Source organism: Tachyglossus aculeatus, chromosome 2 (assembly GCF_015852505.1).
Source record: "Tachyglossus aculeatus isolate mTacAcu1 chromosome 2, mTacAcu1.pri, whole genome shotgun sequence".
Classification (NCBI taxonomy): domain Eukaryota; kingdom Metazoa; phylum Chordata; class Mammalia; order Monotremata; family Tachyglossidae; genus Tachyglossus; species Tachyglossus aculeatus.
Window position 1 is genome coordinate 35,813,453 of NC_052067.1, and position 20,604 is coordinate 35,834,056.

The 20,604-nt window shown below is 43.3% G+C and overlaps 1 protein-coding gene across 1 annotated transcript in view; it reads right to left on the minus strand.

Moving 5' to 3' along the window:
- ACAD11 (acyl-CoA dehydrogenase family member 11) overlaps positions 1-20,604 on the minus strand; it is a 71,690-nt gene that overhangs the window by 3,145 nt on the left and 47,941 nt on the right. Inside the window, exons 17-22 of the mRNA XM_038761483.1 lie at positions 11,436-11,502; positions 10,411-10,496; positions 8,667-8,738; positions 6,949-7,103; positions 1,422-1,538; positions 776-885 (exon numbers count right to left, since the gene is read on the minus strand). Coding sequence (XP_038617411.1) covers positions 776-885; positions 1,422-1,538; positions 6,949-7,103; positions 8,667-8,738; positions 10,411-10,496; positions 11,436-11,502 — 607 coding nt within the window. The remainder of the gene's footprint in view (positions 1-775; positions 886-1,421; positions 1,539-6,948; positions 7,104-8,666; positions 8,739-10,410; positions 10,497-11,435; positions 11,503-20,604) is intronic.

Genomic DNA, 20,604 nt, shown 5'->3' on the forward strand with positions numbered 1-20,604 from the left:
TATTCAGCTATTTCATTCTGATATGGTTGCCTTACTCCCTGCTATAGCCCCATTCTTTTGCTTGCTCCCACGATGGGTAAATAATTTTCGTGTGTCTCCCCTATTAGACAAAGACCAATGAAAGGCAAGGAATGTGGATCTTACGTCTACGACACTCTCCCAAGCAGCACTAAATACAATGCTTTAGAACCCAATATTTGCTCGAATACCATGGATCGACTGAAATAAAATCTGGCCAGAAAATTATCTTTTGCTAGTATTCGTATCATGGTCACTGACTAACTTTTACATTTGTACAGCTAAGAACATTAGTTCTGCAGGACTAAATACGCTAACGATTGTTGTGAACACCCGCAAATCACTTCTGATTTCGAGTTTAGAAGGCCCCCTGCTTCAGACAAAAACATAGCAACCTGGCAATATTACATCTGCTGACCAATTCTGGCAGTGTGTCTGGAAAACTGAAATACTGTAATACAAAAGTGTCTGAAGCCTCACTTTTGAAAATGAAGGCTAGATTTATATATTATACAAAATGCCATTTCCTCCTCCTCCACTTCACTCTCTTCCTCCCTCAATGCCCAGTCCCACATTCAAAATGGGAAATGGGGTGTAGGGGGAGACAGGAGTTAGGTGACAGGAGTTGAGACTTCCTTGGGCAGCATGATCACGGTGAGTTGGTTTCTGTGACGCACTGAAACCCAAACGTAGACCCAAATTCAGGTGCCTTTTCAAATTATGGGAAATTCGAGTTCATTAACTATTTGTGACTCACATGTTGGCTAACGGGAAATCCTGGGAAAGTCCAGCTCCTCCACAAACTTGAATCGCCTTGTCAAGGACTTTACAAACAGCTCGGGGTGCGGCCACTTTGATCACTGCAATCTATGTCAGACAGAAAGAACTTTCACTTTCGGGGGAGAGCAAACAATGTGGCAGAGTTTTATATGTCAATATTTATTATCTATAAAACTAGAAAATTTTTCCACATGAGCCACCCCACGTGATACCATATTACAGAAAAGACCACAGACAATAATTTGTTATTTGTCAACTCCATGCTGTATTCATAGTCTCACTAAGATTAGTTCTTTTCTCAATTTTCCCTTAGCTATCGCATGACTACCAGGTTTAGAAAATTGGCCGTCGTCTTTTCAAAACTGGAGACCGCCTCTATCTAGTTACTAAAAAATAGCCCTTAATCACTTATCTGTATTTTGGAAACTTGATCACAACAAGGACTTCCTGGTGAGAAGTCGAAAAGTAAGAGGCAAAATTTCGATTTCTGAAAGTAAGCCATGGATGATTTGAAATTTTCTAGATTAGCATTCCTCTGGTTTCCACGGTTCGTGGGACCTGACCACTGAAAACTAGGTAACTGACTGATAACGTGAGCAAGATTTAGGTCAGGTTGGTGTCACCTCTTTCTTTGCCCGAGCACTGCCAACGGTGTCTATGCTGTGGGCCGCTTTCAGGGTCAACAGTCTCACTTCTTCGATTGCGATGCGACTTTCGGCAATCCAGTGCGCGATAACCTCCTGTCAGGGCGGCAAGAAACAGGATAAAGAAGTCTGACATCTAATAGTGGACAAAGGAGCAAACCATAACCCAGCAGGGTGGTTTAAAAAACACCACCAAAACGAAAAACCCGAGGCCGAGAAATTTTTAATAGCAAACAAAATATATAATATAGGAAGCCAGATACCCCCTAATGCTTCCTCCTACCTATAATTTACTCTCTTGTTCCCACTGTTATATTGTCAATAGCCTGAGGGTAGGATCCATGTCTACTGGTTGTACTTTGGTCTCCCAAGCACTTAGTCCCAGCAGAGATGCCCCAGGATACAGACATCTCTACATGGTTATCCTACCGGCACCTCAAACTCACCATGTCCAGAACTGAACTCCTTCCTTTCCCTCCCAAATCCGCTCCTCCATCAAACTTTCCCTTCCAAGTTGACACTACCACCATTCACTCAGTCTCTCCAGCCCACAATCTTGGCATTATCCTTCACTCTTCTTGCTTCCAACACATATTCAGTCGGTCACCAAATCCTGTTGGATCTTTCGTCACAACTCTTCTTGGTCCACGCTGGTCCAAGCACTTGACGTATCCTCATTTGACAACGGCATCAGCCTCCTCCCTGCATCGAGTCTCTCCCCTCCCAAGTCACATCATATCACATCATTTTCCTAAAACATCATACTGCGTCAGTCTCCTTGCTGATCAAAAACCTCCCATGTTTGCCAGTTCCTTCACAACCAGTGTTTGAAAGCCTCAATCAGCTCCCCACCCCAACTTTTCCTCACTTCTCTTCCACTACATTCCAGCTCATTCCTCATGCAGTGTATTCACGGTCTTGTTTTTCTCTCCTCCACCTACCTTCTTGCTCACGCAACTCCCTTAGGCCTGGAACTCCTTTCCTTTTCATATCTGGCAGACGCTACTTGCCTCCTCTTCAATAAATCACATCTCATTCAACGCTACTTGCCTCCTCTTCAATAAATCACATCTCATTCAAGTTTACTTTCATTTCCACAAACCAATTTCCCACTCCCACGGCCTCTTCAGCACTCTAGGATCTGGGTTCTTATTCCGGCTCTGCCACTTGCCTGCTGTGTGATTCTGGGAAAGTCACTTAACCCTTCTCCGTGCCTTATTTTCCTCATCTGTAAAATAAGGATTAAGTCCTACTCCCGCCCACTTACTGTGAGCCCTATGCGGGACAGGGCCAGCGTCCAACCCGATTATCTTGTATCTACCGCAGCGTTTGACAAATAGTAAGTGCTTCTCACATACCATAATGATTATTATTTATTATTTGTCACCTAAGCCGTTGGATACTCTTGCCCCCTCCTCCACCCCACTGTACTTATGTGTACATTTGTACATTCTACTGCTTCCTCCTACCTGTAATTTATTTTAGTATCTGTCCTACCACCCCCACCACAAAGCTCCTTGAGGGCAGGGACAATGTCTACTAACTCTGTTATAGTTTTCCAAGTGCTTAGTACAGTGCTCCTCACAGAGAAAGCACTCAAAAAATACTCCTGAGGATCGGTTCTATTAGGGTATTCTATTCTAATAGAATAGAATTCTAATATTCTATTAGAATATTAGTTAATCTATTCTAGAAGCCTAAAATGAGAGTCACCAAATAAATAAAAAGACAGTAGAGGTGTGGGTGAAAGTTTCAATTTTTTGAAAACACTTCCTTGCTCTGTTTGAGACTCAGCACTAACTCACAGGCCTAAGGCAATTCGCAGAGCTGCACATCAAGGCTGTGGGCTTCTGAAATAAATTAGGCCATTCTACTAAATAATGATAACAGCGGTATCCGTTAAGGGCTTAATATGTGCCAAACACTACTAAATACAAGGGCGGATACACGAAAATCAGACTGGATGCAGTTCCTGAATAACCTGGGGCTCCCCGTATGAAAGGAAGGAGAACAGCTATTTCAGCTCCATTTTACAGATGAGGAAACTTAAGCTTAGAAGGCAAGTGACTTGCCCCAGGCCACGGCAGGCACGTCATGGGGGTGGAATTAGAACCCAGGTCTTCTGACTCTCAGCCCCCTGCTCTTTCCTCGAGGCCATGCTGCTTCTCAAATAACCAGACTGAAGATGGTCCAGTCACTTTTTTCCTTTAACATAAGCCACCGAGTAAAGCAGGACATCTTATGGAGGGCAACATAACTTCTTTTTGTGCATCCCTGGTCCCTGATAACCTTTTCTTGCCCAGAACATCTCTAGCTAGAAGCACAAGTAGTTCATTTTGGATCAGGTACATTATTTGGGATCTAAAACAGAGACATTTTTCTCCACTCCCCAACCTACACTCAGAACACAAGCGTTGTGAAATATTCAATTTTTAGAATCTATGCCACAGTACATATACTAATTTCCTCTTTTCTTTGAGTGACAAATACACCCACCTAAATACAGAATTAGGTTAAAGACAAATCATCATGCAGCTACTGTTGTAACCATGGGACTAGGTGAAAATGAGACTTTTATGGAAAAAAAAAAAGGTAAAGGAGAGTTATTCAGATTAACCAGCCCTTCATATCCAGCCCTATTCTGAATAAAAGAGCTTAAACTCTTACTGCCACCTGTTTGCTCTACGTTTACTAGAAGTGTGAAGCAGACCCAGAAACCAACAATTCCAATTTATTTTTCCACAGTCAGCGAGAATGGGTTCAGTTTTTTCAAATGTTGGCATTTGTTGAGCGATGCTATCTGAGCATTTACTGTGGGCACGGCACTGTTCTAAGCACTGGGGTAGAGGCGCATTAATCAGGTCAGGGACCCTGAAAGGATCTGCAGCTGGAAAAGCACATCATCTGCTTAAATGAAAAGTACATGAAAAAAATGGATTTTTTTCCCACAGTTTTGGTCAAAGTGGCAAAATTCAATATGGCTGATGACAATCAAAAATGAGTATTCTAAGGTTCTTCTAAACGTAATCAATCAATCAATCAATCAATAAATCAATCGTATTTATTGAGCGCTTACTATGTGCAGAGCACTGTACTAAGCGCTTGGGAAGTACAAATTGGCATCACATAGAGACAGTCCCTACCCAACAGTGGGCTCACAGTCTAAAAGGGGGAGACAGAGAACAGAACCAAACATACCAACAAAATAAAATAAGTAGGATAGAAATGTACAAGTAAAATAAATAAAGAAATAAAGAAATAAATAAATAAATAAATAAATAAATAAATAGAGTAATAAATATGTACAACCATATATACATATATACAGGTGCTGTGGGGAAGGGAAGGAGGACGTAATCAGAGGACGTTCTGGGTGTGAAGATCATTATCACACTTTCAGAGTTTTGTTTGGTATAACGCTGTTACAAGGGGGGAAAAAATCACAGAAACGTCCCTGTTACGTACATTGCAGTGCCTATTTAAAGTCCACTATCATAAATTCAGTGCTGGGTCTTTCACTGTTTAAAAGTTGACTGTCAAAATAAGTGCCCTGTTTGCTGCTCGTCCTGAGCTACTGCTGCAGTAACGGGAGGCAAACAGAGTCCTGGGGATAGCGAGTGAGACACCAGGGAGTGCGAGGACAAGAATGAATGCTGAGATAATCGGCCGGGGTGGCCGGCACGTCTGACAGATTTCAGATTTCTGGTTAACCAGAGCCGCGAATGGAAACACCATGAACTTTGGAGTCGGTGTCTCAAGCTGAATTTTGCTGGTCACTAGTTTCCACTTGGTTCAGCGGGTTGATCTGATCCTGAAACGGGCCGGATTTGTTGGGCTGGAAACTTAAGGTTCTGTCCGCAACACAGACACCGTTCTTCCCCTGATGTGTCTAAACGGAGAGCACAGCAACGAATGAGTACTCAGATATCTGTTAAAGACCTTACTGACTGAAGCTTCCAGCGCTTAGAACAGTGCTTGGCACACAGTAAGCGCTTAACAAATACCATCATTATTATTCAGTCCCAAAGAGCAACGGGAGCAACTGGTGATGGTTAATTCATTTTAAATCTGGCCGTATCATATAACCTTTGATTGAAAATATCTCACAAACTTTCTGGTTAGAGAATGGGACTATTTAACAGGCAGCTGTGCGGAATCTCTGGCTCTCTCAAAGTAATGGAATTCCCTTCCCCGGATGTTTGCTAAATGGGCTCCCTTCATTATCAATCAAGTGATCCTCCATCTTTTCTTGGATTCTGCTGAGCTGCTTAATCTGCTAGAATCAAACGCTTTTTAACAGAAATCTGGAGGCCTGTTCGTGGAACACTGTAGTGTTGCAACTCTTGCTATTTTGTAAGAAGGGAAGAGAAACAAATATCTTCGACTTGGAAGGAAAGTATTTTCCAAGAAAGAAGCTGAACATTGCCCTTTTTTACTGGAATGGGGGTGCTGATAGTATTATCAAGGTTTGTGTTTCTAAGAGGGTGCCCCCCTTGGCAATTCTGCCTCAACCTGTTGTGAAGCATCAGTCCTTTCCTCAAAAAGTGATGCCTTAACTCTGCTGGACTCCTTGATGATCTGAATGATGCTATTGTTTCCCACCACTGTGCAGTCTGCATTTCTGCAACCTTTGTCCTTCCCTTATCAAGTTACCCCACTTCAGTTAGCCAATTGCTAGCTGCTTACATAGAGGGGGTATTGTGTAGTTCCAAGTTCAAAATTCACCTAGAAATCCAAGACCAACATTTCTCTCTCTATATCTGGTGCTCACTTTTCCCTTCTGACGCTTCTACACATACAGGTTTCTTCTGGGTGAAGATTACCACTTTGTCCAAACCCTGTCTTAAACGTTAAACGGTCGTATGAATTTGAATCTGCACTTCACCTACATTTTTCAGATAAAGGTACCTCAGAGTGCCAAGACACATGGCGTCTGATGGGCCCAAGGTTTTTGAAATGGTAAATGCAAGCCAAACCTTCTTTATAGGCAGCCTGTATTACCTACTGGTTTTCAGAGTACTGAAACAGATTTCGGTCCTGCGGCTTGGGACGAACTACGGCGTTAATTCATTTATTCTTACGCTATCGAGTTAACTTCATATTTCCCCCTTTTAAAATACTCTCGTGATGAACGTAAATCTTTTTGGAGCCACTGTGTCTATTGAGTTACTGTTGGTGAGAGAGAGAGAGAAGGAATTCATTGAAATGCTTCAATTATAAAAAACAACAACACTAGTTTCCACCTGAATCATGGCCCTGTGTACCACTTCGGTGAGATAAATGCCAATCTGCAAAAGGTATTCAACAGCTTTGGAAAGACAACACACTCCAAATACTTTCCCTTTTACTTCGGAACCAGAGAGGACGTGCTTTTTGCTTCTGTTTCCTGAGATATATCTCCTACTCCGGACAACAGAATAACGACCCACTTAGATGAGACCTAACACACTTCATTTTCTATGTGGGAGAAGGAAAATGAAGATTTAAAATGTTTTTTTGTTCTTACGTGAGCATGCAGTTTCTTCTGAAAAGTTACTCTTTGAGCAGCCCGCTCACACACGATCTGCAGAGCCCGTTCAGCCAAGCCGATTGATCTCATACAGTGGTGAATCCGTCCTGGCCCCAGTCTGCCCTGAGCAATTTCAAATCCCCTTCCTTCTCCTAAACAAAAGAAGGGATTGAGAGAGAGGAAAAGGGGTTATCTGCAATTCATTTAGGTACGCAAAGACTCCACACACACCACCACGAAGTATATCCAGGATACTGTGAAATATTTATCTTGGCATTTGAAAGAAAGGCTTCTGAAATTCTTTGGCAGAATGTTGCACGCCCCAAATGGAGAGACCTTCACCTCGACTAAAACAAATATTTCTCCCGATCCCACCTTTGAGGGTGCTCTGCCACCAAATGCTGTGCTCCAGAAGATTTTTTTTTGCAGTGCCTTCCCTGAAATTGCACTTCTGGTGCTATTTTCAGAATGCAGCTGCCACTGTAAAGCTTTCAGTCTAGTCACGGCATGCTTGGACAACTGTCTGAGAATAACGACCTCAGCTCGGCCTCGTGGAAAGCACACAGGCCTCTCAGTCGGAGGACCTGGGCTCTTATCCCAGCCCTGCCACTTGCCTGCTGTGTGCCTTTAGGCATACCGCTTAACTTCTCTCTACCTCAGTTTCCTCATCTGTAAAATGGGAATTCAATACCCCTTTTCCCTCCTGCTTAAATCGTGAGAACTGTGCGGGACAGGGACTTTGTCCAACTTGATTATCTTGTGTCTATTTACAATCTACTTATCTACTTCATAATAATAATGAAGGTATTTGTTGAACACTTACTATGTCCCGGGCACTGTACTAAGCGCTGAGATGGATACAAGCAAATTGAGTTGGACACAGTCCCTTGTCCCATGTGGGGCTCTTGGTCTCAATCCCCATTTTACAAATGAGGGAACTGAGGCACAGAGAGCTGAAGTGAGCTGCCCAAGGTCACACAGCATACAATTGGGGGAGCTGGGATTAGAATCCATGACCTTTTGACTTCAGCACTTAAAACAATGTTTGGCACTTTTAATAAATGCCACAATTATTATTATTCCTTTCTGTCTCCCTATCCCATTCCTAGACATGAACATCTCCAAAACTGAAATGTGTGGAGAGTTTTACCCCACTGAAGTGGCCATCAAATTAAACAACTTTAAGGACCACTAGATATAACTTTCACGCGGTAAGACTTTTCTTCTGTACATTTGGGGGAACTTCTTTGGGTTTAACCCCCTCCGGCCAAAAAAAAAAGCCAAACGTAGTCAACCAACAAAATTAAATGTACAAAATGGTAGGCGGTATAAAAGAGATGTCTAAGTGAAGCACTCATGCCAGATCTACAACAGTGTTTAAAAGCAAAGACCTTCATTCTGAACATCCCTCACACTTCATTTGATGTTGAATTAGAAGTTTATTATTAAACAGTGTGGGGGCCAAAAATTCCAACAATATGATACAACCCTTTTCTGGACAGTAGTAATCCCTCTGAATTTTAGTTTTTCCTTGCCAAGTTTAACACATGCTGAAACACGTTTTAGACATTTTTCCAAAAAAGGAAGAAACTTTCTAAATGTAGTTCAACTACATTTAAATGACTGATCTAGACTGTGCATAATTTTGTTACACTTAACCAAAATGTACTAGTGATACTCTTATCTTCATTTCTAAACAAGTTAAGAAAACTCACCTAGTATTAAATTGGAGGCAGGGACTCGCACTCTGTTGAAATGTATCTCAAAATGGCCTCCATGAATATTATCTACAAATGTAAAATATTTGGGAATAAGACCCACAAATAATAGACCAATGTAAATGATTGACTTTATATATAACTTGCTTTTCCTGAGCAGTTTAATAAGGATCATCTAGAAATCATACCCAACAGTCCAACATTGAGATCCTGGAAGATAGCCAGGCTCCAAACCACCCAACTTATATTGTACTCTCCCAAGCACTTTGTACAGTGGTCTGCACACAGTAAGCGCTCAATAAATACGATTGAGTTGAATAGACTGCACAAGTGTGGCAGTCAACCATCCAGTCACTATTAGGTACTGAACTTTCAATCGGCAGGATACTCTATTACACATTGTGCAGTGCTGAGTGAGATCATTCCTCTCCTTACGAAAGCTTTCAGCCTAATGGAAAAAAAAACAGAATTATATCCAAAAGCTTCCCAAAGGATAGGAATGATGTTTACAAAAGTGTTAGGCATTGAAAGCGGAGAGAAGAGAAAGATGGCGAAATAATTCATGCCAGCAGCCACGTGGGGCTAGTTCGGAGAGGTTTCATGAAAGATTTGGCGCTTAGAGATCTAAAAATCTTCAGGACTAAGAGTGGGTTTTGGAGAATTAGGAGGGGAGGGATGCAGTATATGGATTGCTGAGGTTTGTGTTTGTAGAGAGCACGAGCTGGATAGTCATGAGAGATAGTTGGGGAGAGGGAGGAAGAAAACGGCTAATGTTTCTAAAGGAATTGAAATTTGATTGAAGTGGTGATTAAGAGCCAGAATAGGATTCCAAGGAGAGTGACAGGTTTGGGGATTATCAGTCTATCTTCAATAGCACAAATAATTGAGAACTGGCACCAGCGGTACCTTGGGCCACAAAAAATGTCAAGGCATCAGCTGAACTTCCCTAAGTGCAGTTTGCCCCACACCCTCATTCATTCATTCATTCACTCATTGGTATTTACTGAGTGCAGAACACTGTAGTAAGCCCTTGGGAGAGTACAACAATAAACAGGTATTTCCTGCCCACAAAGAGCTTACAGATTAGAAGGGGGAGAGAAACATTAGTATAAATAAATTACAGATATGTACATAAGTGCCGTTGGAAGCGGGGGGATGAATAAAGGGAGCAGGTCAGGACGACGCGGAGGAGAGCGGGAAAAGAGGAAAGGGGGGCTTGGTCAGGGAAGGCCTCTTGGAGGAGACGTGCCTTCAATATGGCTTTGATGTGGGGGAGAGAAATTGATGTTTACGAGGCGGGAGGGTGTTCCAGGCCAGAGGCAAGACGTGGGCAGCGAGAGAGACGAGACTGAGGAACAGTGAGAAGGTTAGCATTAGAAGGGCCAAGTGTGTGGGCTGGGTTGTCATAGGAGAATAACAAGGTGAAGGAGGGGGCAAGGTGATTGAGTGTTTTAAAGCCAACAGGAGGAGTTTTTGTTTGATGTGGAGGTGGTTGGACAACCACTGGAGTTTCTTGAGGAGTGGGGAAACATGTCCTGAACATTTTTGTAGAAAAAGAATCTGGGCAGCAGATGGACTGGAGTCGGGAGAGGCAGAAGGCAGGGAGGTCAGCAAGGAGGTGGATACAGTAATCGAGATCAGACAGGATAAGTGCATGGATTAACATGGGAGCAGTGTAGATGGAGAGGAAAGGATGGATCTTAGCGATTTATTAATACATGGACTTATTTTCCCCACTTACCCATATATCCAAAAACTGACAATGGTCTTATCAGTTTCACTCCAGGTGTGTTTAAAGGAACAAGGATCATGCTGTGCTGTTGGTGTCTGTTAAAGAAAAAGGCAATAAATGTGATTCTAGGGCGTGAAACAATGTATCTTAAATGGAGACAACACAAATAAAGACTAAAATAGTGAAAGATGCAAGTTCGATTTTATACAACAAAGGAAGCACAATGCAGCTTTGAAAGAGGAACTTGGGAGACTTTTAAGTCATTTTAACTTGATTTTCAACAAAAGCTTTTCATGCATAATTTGAGACTGCTCAAACAGATGGATGAAAATTTTTAAATTTAAGATTATTGCTTACAGCAAATATAGGACTGCAACTGCTGTTTCACATTTCAAGTGGAATGTATTTTTGGAGTTAACACTGGAAGTCATATGATTTTGGATTCTCTTTTCCAGCAATCCCCCAGAGAAACATATTTAGGACCAAAGCTGTAGAATGCCTTCCAAATACTGTTCTAATTTTTTATTTTATTGGAAAAATAACCATGAATCACAAATACATCACACCACACCCTATACTTGCTCTGGCTCAACATGCTTTCCATCATTCAAGAAGATTCCACCTTCTCCAACAAGTGCTCAGTGACTCCTTGGAAAACAACTGGCAATTTCCCATTAAAATCCACTTCCAGGAATCCCTCAAGCCTTCCCACCCTCTTAAATCTCTTTGCTTGAACTACTACTTTGTGGGCATATTTATTTAATGATGTTCATCTGCCTGGTTTATGAACTCCTCCATCTAAAAGTCAGATTTTTTTGTCTTCGGCTATGAATTAAAAGTCCTAGACTATGTCTAGTAACACCTTTGCTACTTAGCACAGCGTATTATTATAATAGATGCTTACTAAATGCTAACAACAAAAACCTCGCATCACACTTGAAATGTTTTCCATTTAGATTCTAGCCTTTCAAAAATGCAAAACCACTTTTGTGAGACTGAACTTATCCACTTCTCAGTCACGATTCATTTCTTACCTAGATGAGGCAGAATTTTTATTTCTCCCCATGACAATCGCTACTTTGCATTTTGGATTTCCAGCCCCTAAAATGGGGGAAAAAAAAAATGAAGTTTTTAAATAGAATGCTTCTAAACATAGTTTTCAAGACTGCTTTTTCACCCTGGAGCCAGTTTATCCCAAATTATTAATGGCAGATGCAAAACAACAAAGAGGCAGCAAAACAATCTGTGGATAAAGCAAACTAGTGCAACCACATCCCCAAGGAAAATGATTCATTCATTCATTCAATTGTATTTGAGCGCTTACTGTGTGCAGAACACTGTACTAAGCGCTTGGGAAGTACAAGTTGGCAACATATAGAGACGGTCCCTACCCAACCGCGGGCTCACGGTCTAGAAGGGGGAGACAGACAACAAAACAAAAAAACTAAAAACAAAACAAAACAAAAAATGATCAAACTAAGATCTGAAGGATGAAGACAAAATTCAGGCAGGAGGACCAGCTGCTTTAACAAACATAAAGAAAAAAGTTATACAACCAGATGTTGCCCTTAAATTAATAAAAAAAAACAATTGTTCCCTCCCGAATCATACGTTGGTTGCATGCTAGAATGATTGTGAAATCGTATTAGAGTATTTCCCCTTGTTTAGAGTATGCAAAAGCTGTCAGGCGTAAGCAAAGAGAAGTGCAGCATTTGAACAAATGATTTTCCCTAACCAAATACAAAAAAGGTGGTTGAAGAGAAACTGGGGATGGTTATCCTCTTTTTTTTTTTTTGCCTATTTGTCGATTGAGATATGACCAGCATGACTTTTTTAAAAGTCTGTGACTACTTTTTGTACATACATTTAAAAGAGCATGTTCAAATAAAATACAACTGTATGTGCACACATTTATACATGTGGGTGTGCAAATATATACAGACATTGATAAGACTGAGAAGGAGATTCCAGGAAACCTGGTATAAATACCTAGAGTCATAGAAAAGGGCAGAAAATATAGTCACAGAGGCCCACAGATGTCTGTGAGTTTATGCTTATATCTATACCTACATGTTTATTACGGTACTATTATTCTGGGCCTGAGAACCAAAACAGTTAGTTCCCATCAAGTCAATGATTCATTGCACAACTACGTACACATGTGACCATCATCATCATCAATCGTATTTATTGAGCGCTTACTATGTGCAGAGCACTGTACTAAGCGCTTGGGAAGTACAAATTGGCAACATATAGAGACAGTCCCTACCCAACAGCGGGCTCACAGTCTAGAAGGGGGAGACAGAGAACAAAACCAAACATACTAACACAATAAAATAAATAGAACAGATACGTACAAATAAAATAAATAGAGTAAAAAAATATGTACCACATTTTCCAAGGTTGCAACTATAGATTTTACTGTGTAATGTGATAGGCTTTAGGGCAAGGAAGACGGGGCTTCCTGCAGGTTTGTTCTCCCAAACCATGCCTAACGTGCATCGGATGCGCAACGCACGCTGTTGAGGCTGACAGCGGAACGATCCCAACTGAACGGACGCCTCGGAAAGGACTGAGAGAGGGGCTAGTAAGAAAGCTCAAAGCCCGGGCAGGAGCGAGGCCGCAACAAGGTCTCCGGAGACCGGTGGGCTGAGTCTTCCCCGGCTCGGAGCAGGACGAACACCAACCCTTCCCGATCTGCAGCCAACAGCGGGTTTGGGCTCCGCCGTGCGGGGGGCAGGGCTTCCCAACCCATCTAAGATCCGTCCCAGCACCTGCCTGGTCCTCGCCTGTAGCTCTCCAATTCCTTTTTCCCCTCCCGGCTCCGAAGAGTTGCCAGCCCCTAGGAGCCTCTAGGGGATTCCCTTTGGCGAAGAAGTCGGAAATCCCTCCCTGGGCAGAACGGGGCGAATGTCCCACGGCCTGGATGGCGGATGGCCCAAATGGCATGGGCCTAATGAACCCGGGAAAGTCTGCCATGCCCCACAACCCTCCCAGGGCCTTTGAGGCAGGGGTCTGGGATCATTCTCTGCTGGGGTTGAGTGCCTAGCGCAGTGCCACGGGACAGTTGCCTGTTGCCGATACACGTTTGGGGAGCTGCCAATCGCTGACCCTTCCCTCCTGCCCCCGAGAGCGACGGGCCACCCACAGCCATGGCTTTTAGGGAGGTCGCGGCACTGTTGCTGTGCGCGATAGCGGCCCCGCATTCTGAGGACAGGGGTCGGGTTTACCCAGCCTACTATGGCTCAGTGGAAAGAGCCCGGGCTTTGGAGGCAGAGGTCATGGGTTCATATCCCAACTCCGCCGATTGTCAGCTGTGTGACTTTGGGCACTTCACTTCTCTGGGCCTCAGTTCCCTCACCTGTAAAATGGGGATGAAGACTGTGAGCCCCACATGGGACAACCTGATCACCCTGTATCCTCCCCAGCGCTTAGAACAGTGCTTTGCACATAGTAAGCGCTTACAAATGCCGTCATTATTATTATTATTATTACTGTAATAGTAACAATAATAAAAATACTAGTGATATTTGTTAAGCCCCTACCATTGAGCCCTGTACTACATTCTGGAGTAGGTACAAATTAATCAGGTCAGACATAATCCAAGTTCCACAGAGGTTTCACAGTCTAAGTAGGAGGAGAGCAGCTACTGAATCTGTTTGCAAATGAGGCAACTGAGGCACAGGGGAGTTGTGACTTACCCAAGAGCACACAGCAGGAAAGCGGCTGAGCTGGGATTAGGACACAGGTCCTCAGACTCCCAGGCCCGACGTCTTTCCACTAGGCCATGCTGCTTCTCTAATTCAACTCTCTCAAGTGCTCAATAAATAGCACTGATTGATTAATTCATTGAATGTAGGTGCCTGGCAGGAGCCCTCCAGGTTGGGAGCCACATTCGGTTCTAAAAGGAGCCGGTTAAGGTTCTCAAGTCAGACTGTAGGCCGCTGTGGAAAAGCCGAATAAAATAAAAGGTGGTCAAATCCTATGATGTCCAGCGTGCAATGTTTCATTACTTGGACTAGTCTCGAGTCCTGATTTCTTTGCGCATTGCAGCACGCCACATGTGAGGAATAAGCGCTTAGTACAGCGCTCTGCACACAGTAAGCGCTCAATAAATACGATTGAACGAATGAATAAACCCAGAAGAGGAAAGAATAGATAGGATAAGTTTCACTGAAGAACAATCAACAGGATTTGGTGACACAATGGGTGTTGAAGACTTCAAGATTTTGAGCCCAGAAAGACAGGGGTACAGAGACAATGTTGAGAAATTCAGGCTGAGGGCAGGAGTACTGGCGAGAACTCCAGATCGAAGATCAGCACTCTATGAAAGATGGCCCCTTTAAGGAAACACCCTTTTGTTTCCTTCAATAAATAAAACCATCCGGTCCCTAAAAGGGAAATACTGTGCTCCAGATGTTGCCGTTACCCCCTCAGAGTTCATTAACCGGTATCCGAGACATGATAATCCAGCCAACTGAAGTTAGTATCTCCAAAATCAGATTCTAAAGGTGTTTACCTGTTAGTTGCAAAAAATGATTTCAAAGCACAAAAAAATCATTTATTGGTTCAAACATGGAGCCTTCCCCCTACAGAAAGAGCAAAGAGGAGCCACCAGAGGACCAGAGGGCCAGCCAAGGCTACCACTTAGGGCTGAGGGAAGAGAGGAGTCACTAAATCAAGGGACTCACCCTCCTCATCTGTTGACACCGAGCCAGCCAACATCACCATCTTCCCTCCTATCTGAACCCCTTCAATGCGGATGAAGAGGAAGGAACCATTTCCCGGAGGAACTGGGGTTCCCTGGATGGTCGCAACTGCCTTTTGAAACCCTGCATGCACATCCAACCTGGCTATCATCAACAGCACTCTTATTAACACCACATTAACAAACGGATTTCAGATGGGGATAGCACGCGTTAGAGATGAATGAGAATCTGCACGTACAAATCTGGCTCCGGAGCCCAGAACCGGCCCTGAATGCATTAACCTTGCACACACTGTTTCTCTACAGCAGGCAAAAAACTCAGAACAAATGATTTTCAATTTAATACCTTTGCTCACAAATCTGAAGGATGGAGGAGGCGTGGGTTCTAATGACTTCTAACATTTTCAAAATCTAAAAAAGCGAAAACATCTGACCAGGCTTTATTAATAAATATTAATAATAGTCAGCAACCAAATAGTTTCTTAGCAAGTTAAACTGAGAATGATCCCTCATTCTCTACTTTTGGGTGGTTTGTTTTTTTCCTGAGGCAAAGCATAATTTACTTCACCCTTATGGGAATTTGCCATTAAAAGGCTGTAATTGTGTAACCGGCTGAGATATAATAAAACAAAACAAAAAAAATGGGGACACAAATATGAGCCAAATGCACTTGGACAAGGGAGAAATCTGATTCTGATTTAAAACAGGAACAGAAGGGCTTTCCCCAAATTCATCAAGAAAATATATTTAATATGTTTTTGTATTCCGTCGTTCCTCCACAATTGTGAATTGTATCCTAATACCTTAATGCCTTAGCTCTATGTTAACACCTACGCAGGCTGGTGCTCAGTGATCTGCACACGGATCTCCCCCTTCTAGACTGTGAGCCCGTTGTTGGGTAGGGACCGACTCTATATGTTGCTGACTTGGACTTCCCAAGCGCTTAGTACAGTGCTCTGCACACAGTAAGCGCTCAATAAATACGACTGAATGAATGAATCATTCAGTCTATGATGACGACTTTGCCTTCAAACACGACCACACCTCTTCTAGTCTAAAAAATTATTCTTTGCACCCATTGCATACACAGCTACGGCCCCATTGTATATATCCTTGCCTCCACTTCCTCTCCGCCTATTCCTTTCTTGCCCCTCTGCAATCTGGTTTTCGCCCCTTCACTCTGCTGAGACCACTCACAAATATCACAGATTCTGCCCTGACCCTTCTCGATCTTTCGGCTGGCCTTCAACGCCACGGACCACTCGCTTCTTCCGAAAACGCTATCTTCCGAAAACTTGGTTTTCCTGACACTGTTCTCAATGGATTCTTCCCTTACCTCTCACCAATTCTTCTCGATGGCGCTTCCTAACCGTGGGGACCCCATCTCTTTTTAATTTAAACTAATCCGCTCAGGGAGCTGATCTTCAACTTCAACTGCCGCCTCTATGTGGATGTCTCCCAAATCTCACTAGCCTTGATCTCTCTCTCCTCTGCAATTTTCCATTGCCTCCTGCCTCCACATGGATGTCTCAGAACCTCGAACTCAATATATCTAAAGTCACCTCTCCTCTCCCTCCCCCGTCACATGGCCTAGTGGATAGAGTACGGGCCTTCAGAAGGTCACGGGTTCTAATCCCAGCTCCACCACTTGCTGCTGCGTGACCTTGGCCAAGTCACTTCACTTCTCTGTGCCTCAGTTCCCTCATCTGCCAAATGGGGATTAAGATTGTGATCCCTGGGTGGGACAGGGATTATGTCCAACCTGATTATCTTGTATCTACCCCAGTACTTTGAACAGTGCCTGGCACACAGTAAGTGCTTAACCAATTCCATAATCATTTTCTTGAACCAGCTCCTCGTTTCCCTCTCCCCTCATTTTACTTACACCCAGGAGCTCCATGTGGAAAAGGAACTGTGTCCAACTTATCTCATATCTACCTTCGTGCTTAGAACAGCCCATTGTGCTTCACAAAAAAACCCCTACAATAATCATTTTTTATTATTATTATTTCCAAATTCGTTGACAACACTTTTCCCATTTCTTACCCTTGACTCATCCCTCTTTCAACCCCCGCATTTAGTCTGTCACCAAATCCTATCAGTTCTTCCTCCACAACGTTTCCAGAATCTATCCTTTCCTCTCCACCCAAACGGCCAGCATGCTGGTTTCGGCACTTGTCCCATTCCAACTTATTATATAATAATAATAATGGTATTGAAGCACTTACTATGTGCAAAGCACTTTTCTAAGCACTGGGGAGGATACAAGGTGATCAGGTTGTCCCACGGGGGGCTCACAGTCTCAATCCCCATTTTACAGATGAGGGAACTGAGGCACAGAGAAGTGACTTGCCCAAAGTCACACAGCTGACAATTGGCGGAGCCGGGATTTGAACTCATGACCTCTGACTCCCAAGCCTATGCTCTTTCCATTTAGCCACGCTGCTTCTCAGTAATAAAGCCTCCTCTCACTGACCGCACGGTGTCCAGACCATTCTTCTAAAATGTGACTCTGCAAGTCTCCCCACTCCTCAAAAATCTCCATCGGTTGCTCATTCCTTTCCGCATCAAGCAAAAATTCCCGACCATTGCCATCCATCAGCTTTACCCACTTTCTTCTCCCCGGCTTGCACCCCGGATTACAGTTTACCTTTTTCTGGAGCTAACCTACTCAACGTGTCTGGTTCTCATTTCTCCTGCCATCAATCCTGCTCACCCTCTGCTCCCTCCCCCTTCATATGTGAAGCTCTCCCCATCTTCAAAGCCCCTGGGAGATCAAGTCTCCTTCAGAAAGCCTCCCCCGACTAACTACAACCTTATTTCCACTTCCAATCTCCTAACCGTCATTACAACCCTTCCACACCACCTAAGCACTTAAGTTTCTACAGTCCCCTTACCATTTAAGTTCACATATTTCCCCTACTGGTCTCTCTTTCTGCAATTTTTGAACTGCGTCTCTTCAAAAATTGGAGGAGCCCTGAAGGCAGGGCTTGCATACTGTACTTGCCCAAGAAATTAAGGCCGTGTTCTTTAACACAGTAGGGGCTCAATACATGCTATTGATTCATAATGCTAAGCAGATCAGAAAATGCACAAGCCTTTTCTTCCAAAGGTACAATCAGCAGCAGAAGAGACACTCTCTGCAGCTTCCTGGCAGAGGAAGAATTATTCATTTATTCATTAGTATCTACTGATCGCTTACTGTGTGCAGAGCACTGTACTAACTGCTTGGAAAAGTACAATATAGCAATAAGTGGACAGAAGAATGACCCCAAAGTCAACAGGCACTTCAACTGGAGCCAAGGACTTCTGGGCCAGGACCAGTCGAAACCCTAATTATTATTATGGTATTTGTTTAGCGCTTACTATGTGCCAAGCACTGTTCTAAGCGCTGGGGTAGACACAAGGTAAGCAGGTTGTCCCATGTGGGGCTCACAGTCTTAATCCCCATTTTACAGTCGAGGTAACTGAGGCACAGAGAAGCAAAGGGACTTGCCCAAAGTCACACAACTGACAAGTGGCAGGGCCGGGATTAGAACCCATGACCTCTGACTCCCAAGCCCGGGCTCTTTCCACTAAGCCATGCTACTTCTCTCACAGCCCTTGCCAGTGTAGTCTACACAACAAGATTAGCAAGCACCACACCACTCAAAACTGAGGCGACAATTGAGAGGCAGAGATTAATAGTTTTCGGTATGCCTGTGTAACCTCTGTAAATGTATTTGCATACCCCCTTTCTCCTATTTCTTCTCACTTTCGACTTTGTTCCTGTCAAGTTTTCACTATTTTTCTGTCTCTCACCTTACTGCCATATCCCTTAGGAGGCCCTCTCCCTTGGCCCACTGGAAATCCCCCAAAATATGGTCACCTAACTTTCACCCCTGGTTCTTTAAAGACTGCTCCTTTCCTGTGATGCCAAACATTTTTATTATTCTAATAGACAATAATGATTCAAAATAAGAGATGAGGGAATTCCAGAGAGGAATCTCCAGTGGAAAATTCTTTTATCCCCTGATTTTTCTCAGATGAAACTCAGGTGTCTAACACCAGCGCAGGATGAAAAATACACTTGTTTGGCCTGATAGCTGACAACCTTCTCCTCTTACTGTTTTTTTTTTTTAACTTCCACAGGAAGATTGCCATGTTTTTTTATTTGATTCCTCTTATTGTCAATGTAGCCAGCAGCCTTGGGGCAAAAAGTGCATTATTAGTTACACGAGAATTAAGCAATATTCACTCCATTTTGCCCTTTAACCTTTTGAGCCCGCTTCAAACAGCAGCACCACAGAGATTCTAAAGCTTCCAAACTCTTATTCTTTTCCGCTGCTGCTTTTCAGTTAGTACTAGGAAAGCTGGAGCGTGTCACAATGATGAAAACTGAGAAAGTATGAAGATTTATTCTTGCTTTTTGAGGGAAAATGGAAAACCCCTCACAAATATATCATCTAGGCTCATTCAGCCCCAAGCAGCATTTGGCAGGTGTGATAGCTGATACACCAGTTCATAGTTATTTAATGCACTTGCATCCTGTGCTTCACCTACATCAGGGACTACAGGATACAAAATAACACAGATAAAACAGATTCATAGGAAATTTCGGTGGGCAACCAGAAGACTCTGGAAGTTCATCCCATTGCAATACCATACCCCTGTTCTGATTTAACCGGAGGGACTCACTTCAAATATATTTTTTATTAGTTCTTCCAATTCAATTTTTTACTATCATTGTCCTTGCATTCTCTGCTGTTTTGCTGTTTTATGTTTCCTTGTATATCTGCTGCCAGTCCTCTTTCTCCCTCTTATTTTAAGGCTGGGCCCCCTGGGGAGCTAGCGTCCATGCCTGCTTCTCAAACTTGCATTGTTTTCCTCAGTGCTTAGTTCATATTTTGCAGATAGGTGTTTAGCACATATTACTACATTACTGTTACATGTAGAAGACAAGAGCCAGAGTCTGTGACCAAAGCAAACAACAGGATGTTCACATGAGCTAACATAATGGCTGTACTGCAGAACCTCTTTTAGGGCTGTGTACTATTCCCTGGGTCCTGGCATCTCCTGCAGAGCTCTGAAGTGTCCCTTGGGTTTCTGAACCCAGTTGTCTACCTCATCTCAGGTTGCTGAATAGAAAGAGAGCCTCAAGAAAGGAGCACAACCTCCCGGAGAAGAAAAAAAAAACCCCAAACCTTCCTGTAGCTGCCAATAACCTCTCACACCAAGGACACCCGCCAAAGGGAGGGAGTTCTTACGGGACTGGAGTAGCAGGCAATGGGTTTTGGAGATTCCTTTTGACTGTAAGCTGGCTGGGGGCAGGGAATGTGTCTATTAACTCTGATATATTGTCACACTGTACTCTCCCAAGAACTTAGTACAGTGCTCCGTGCACAGTACGCACTCAAATACGACTGATCGGAAGGCACGATTGCTAGATTTGCGAAGTCAAGAAGATGGCATGGTGATGACTTGTTCGCTGAATTCAAAGGAACTGAACCACAGGG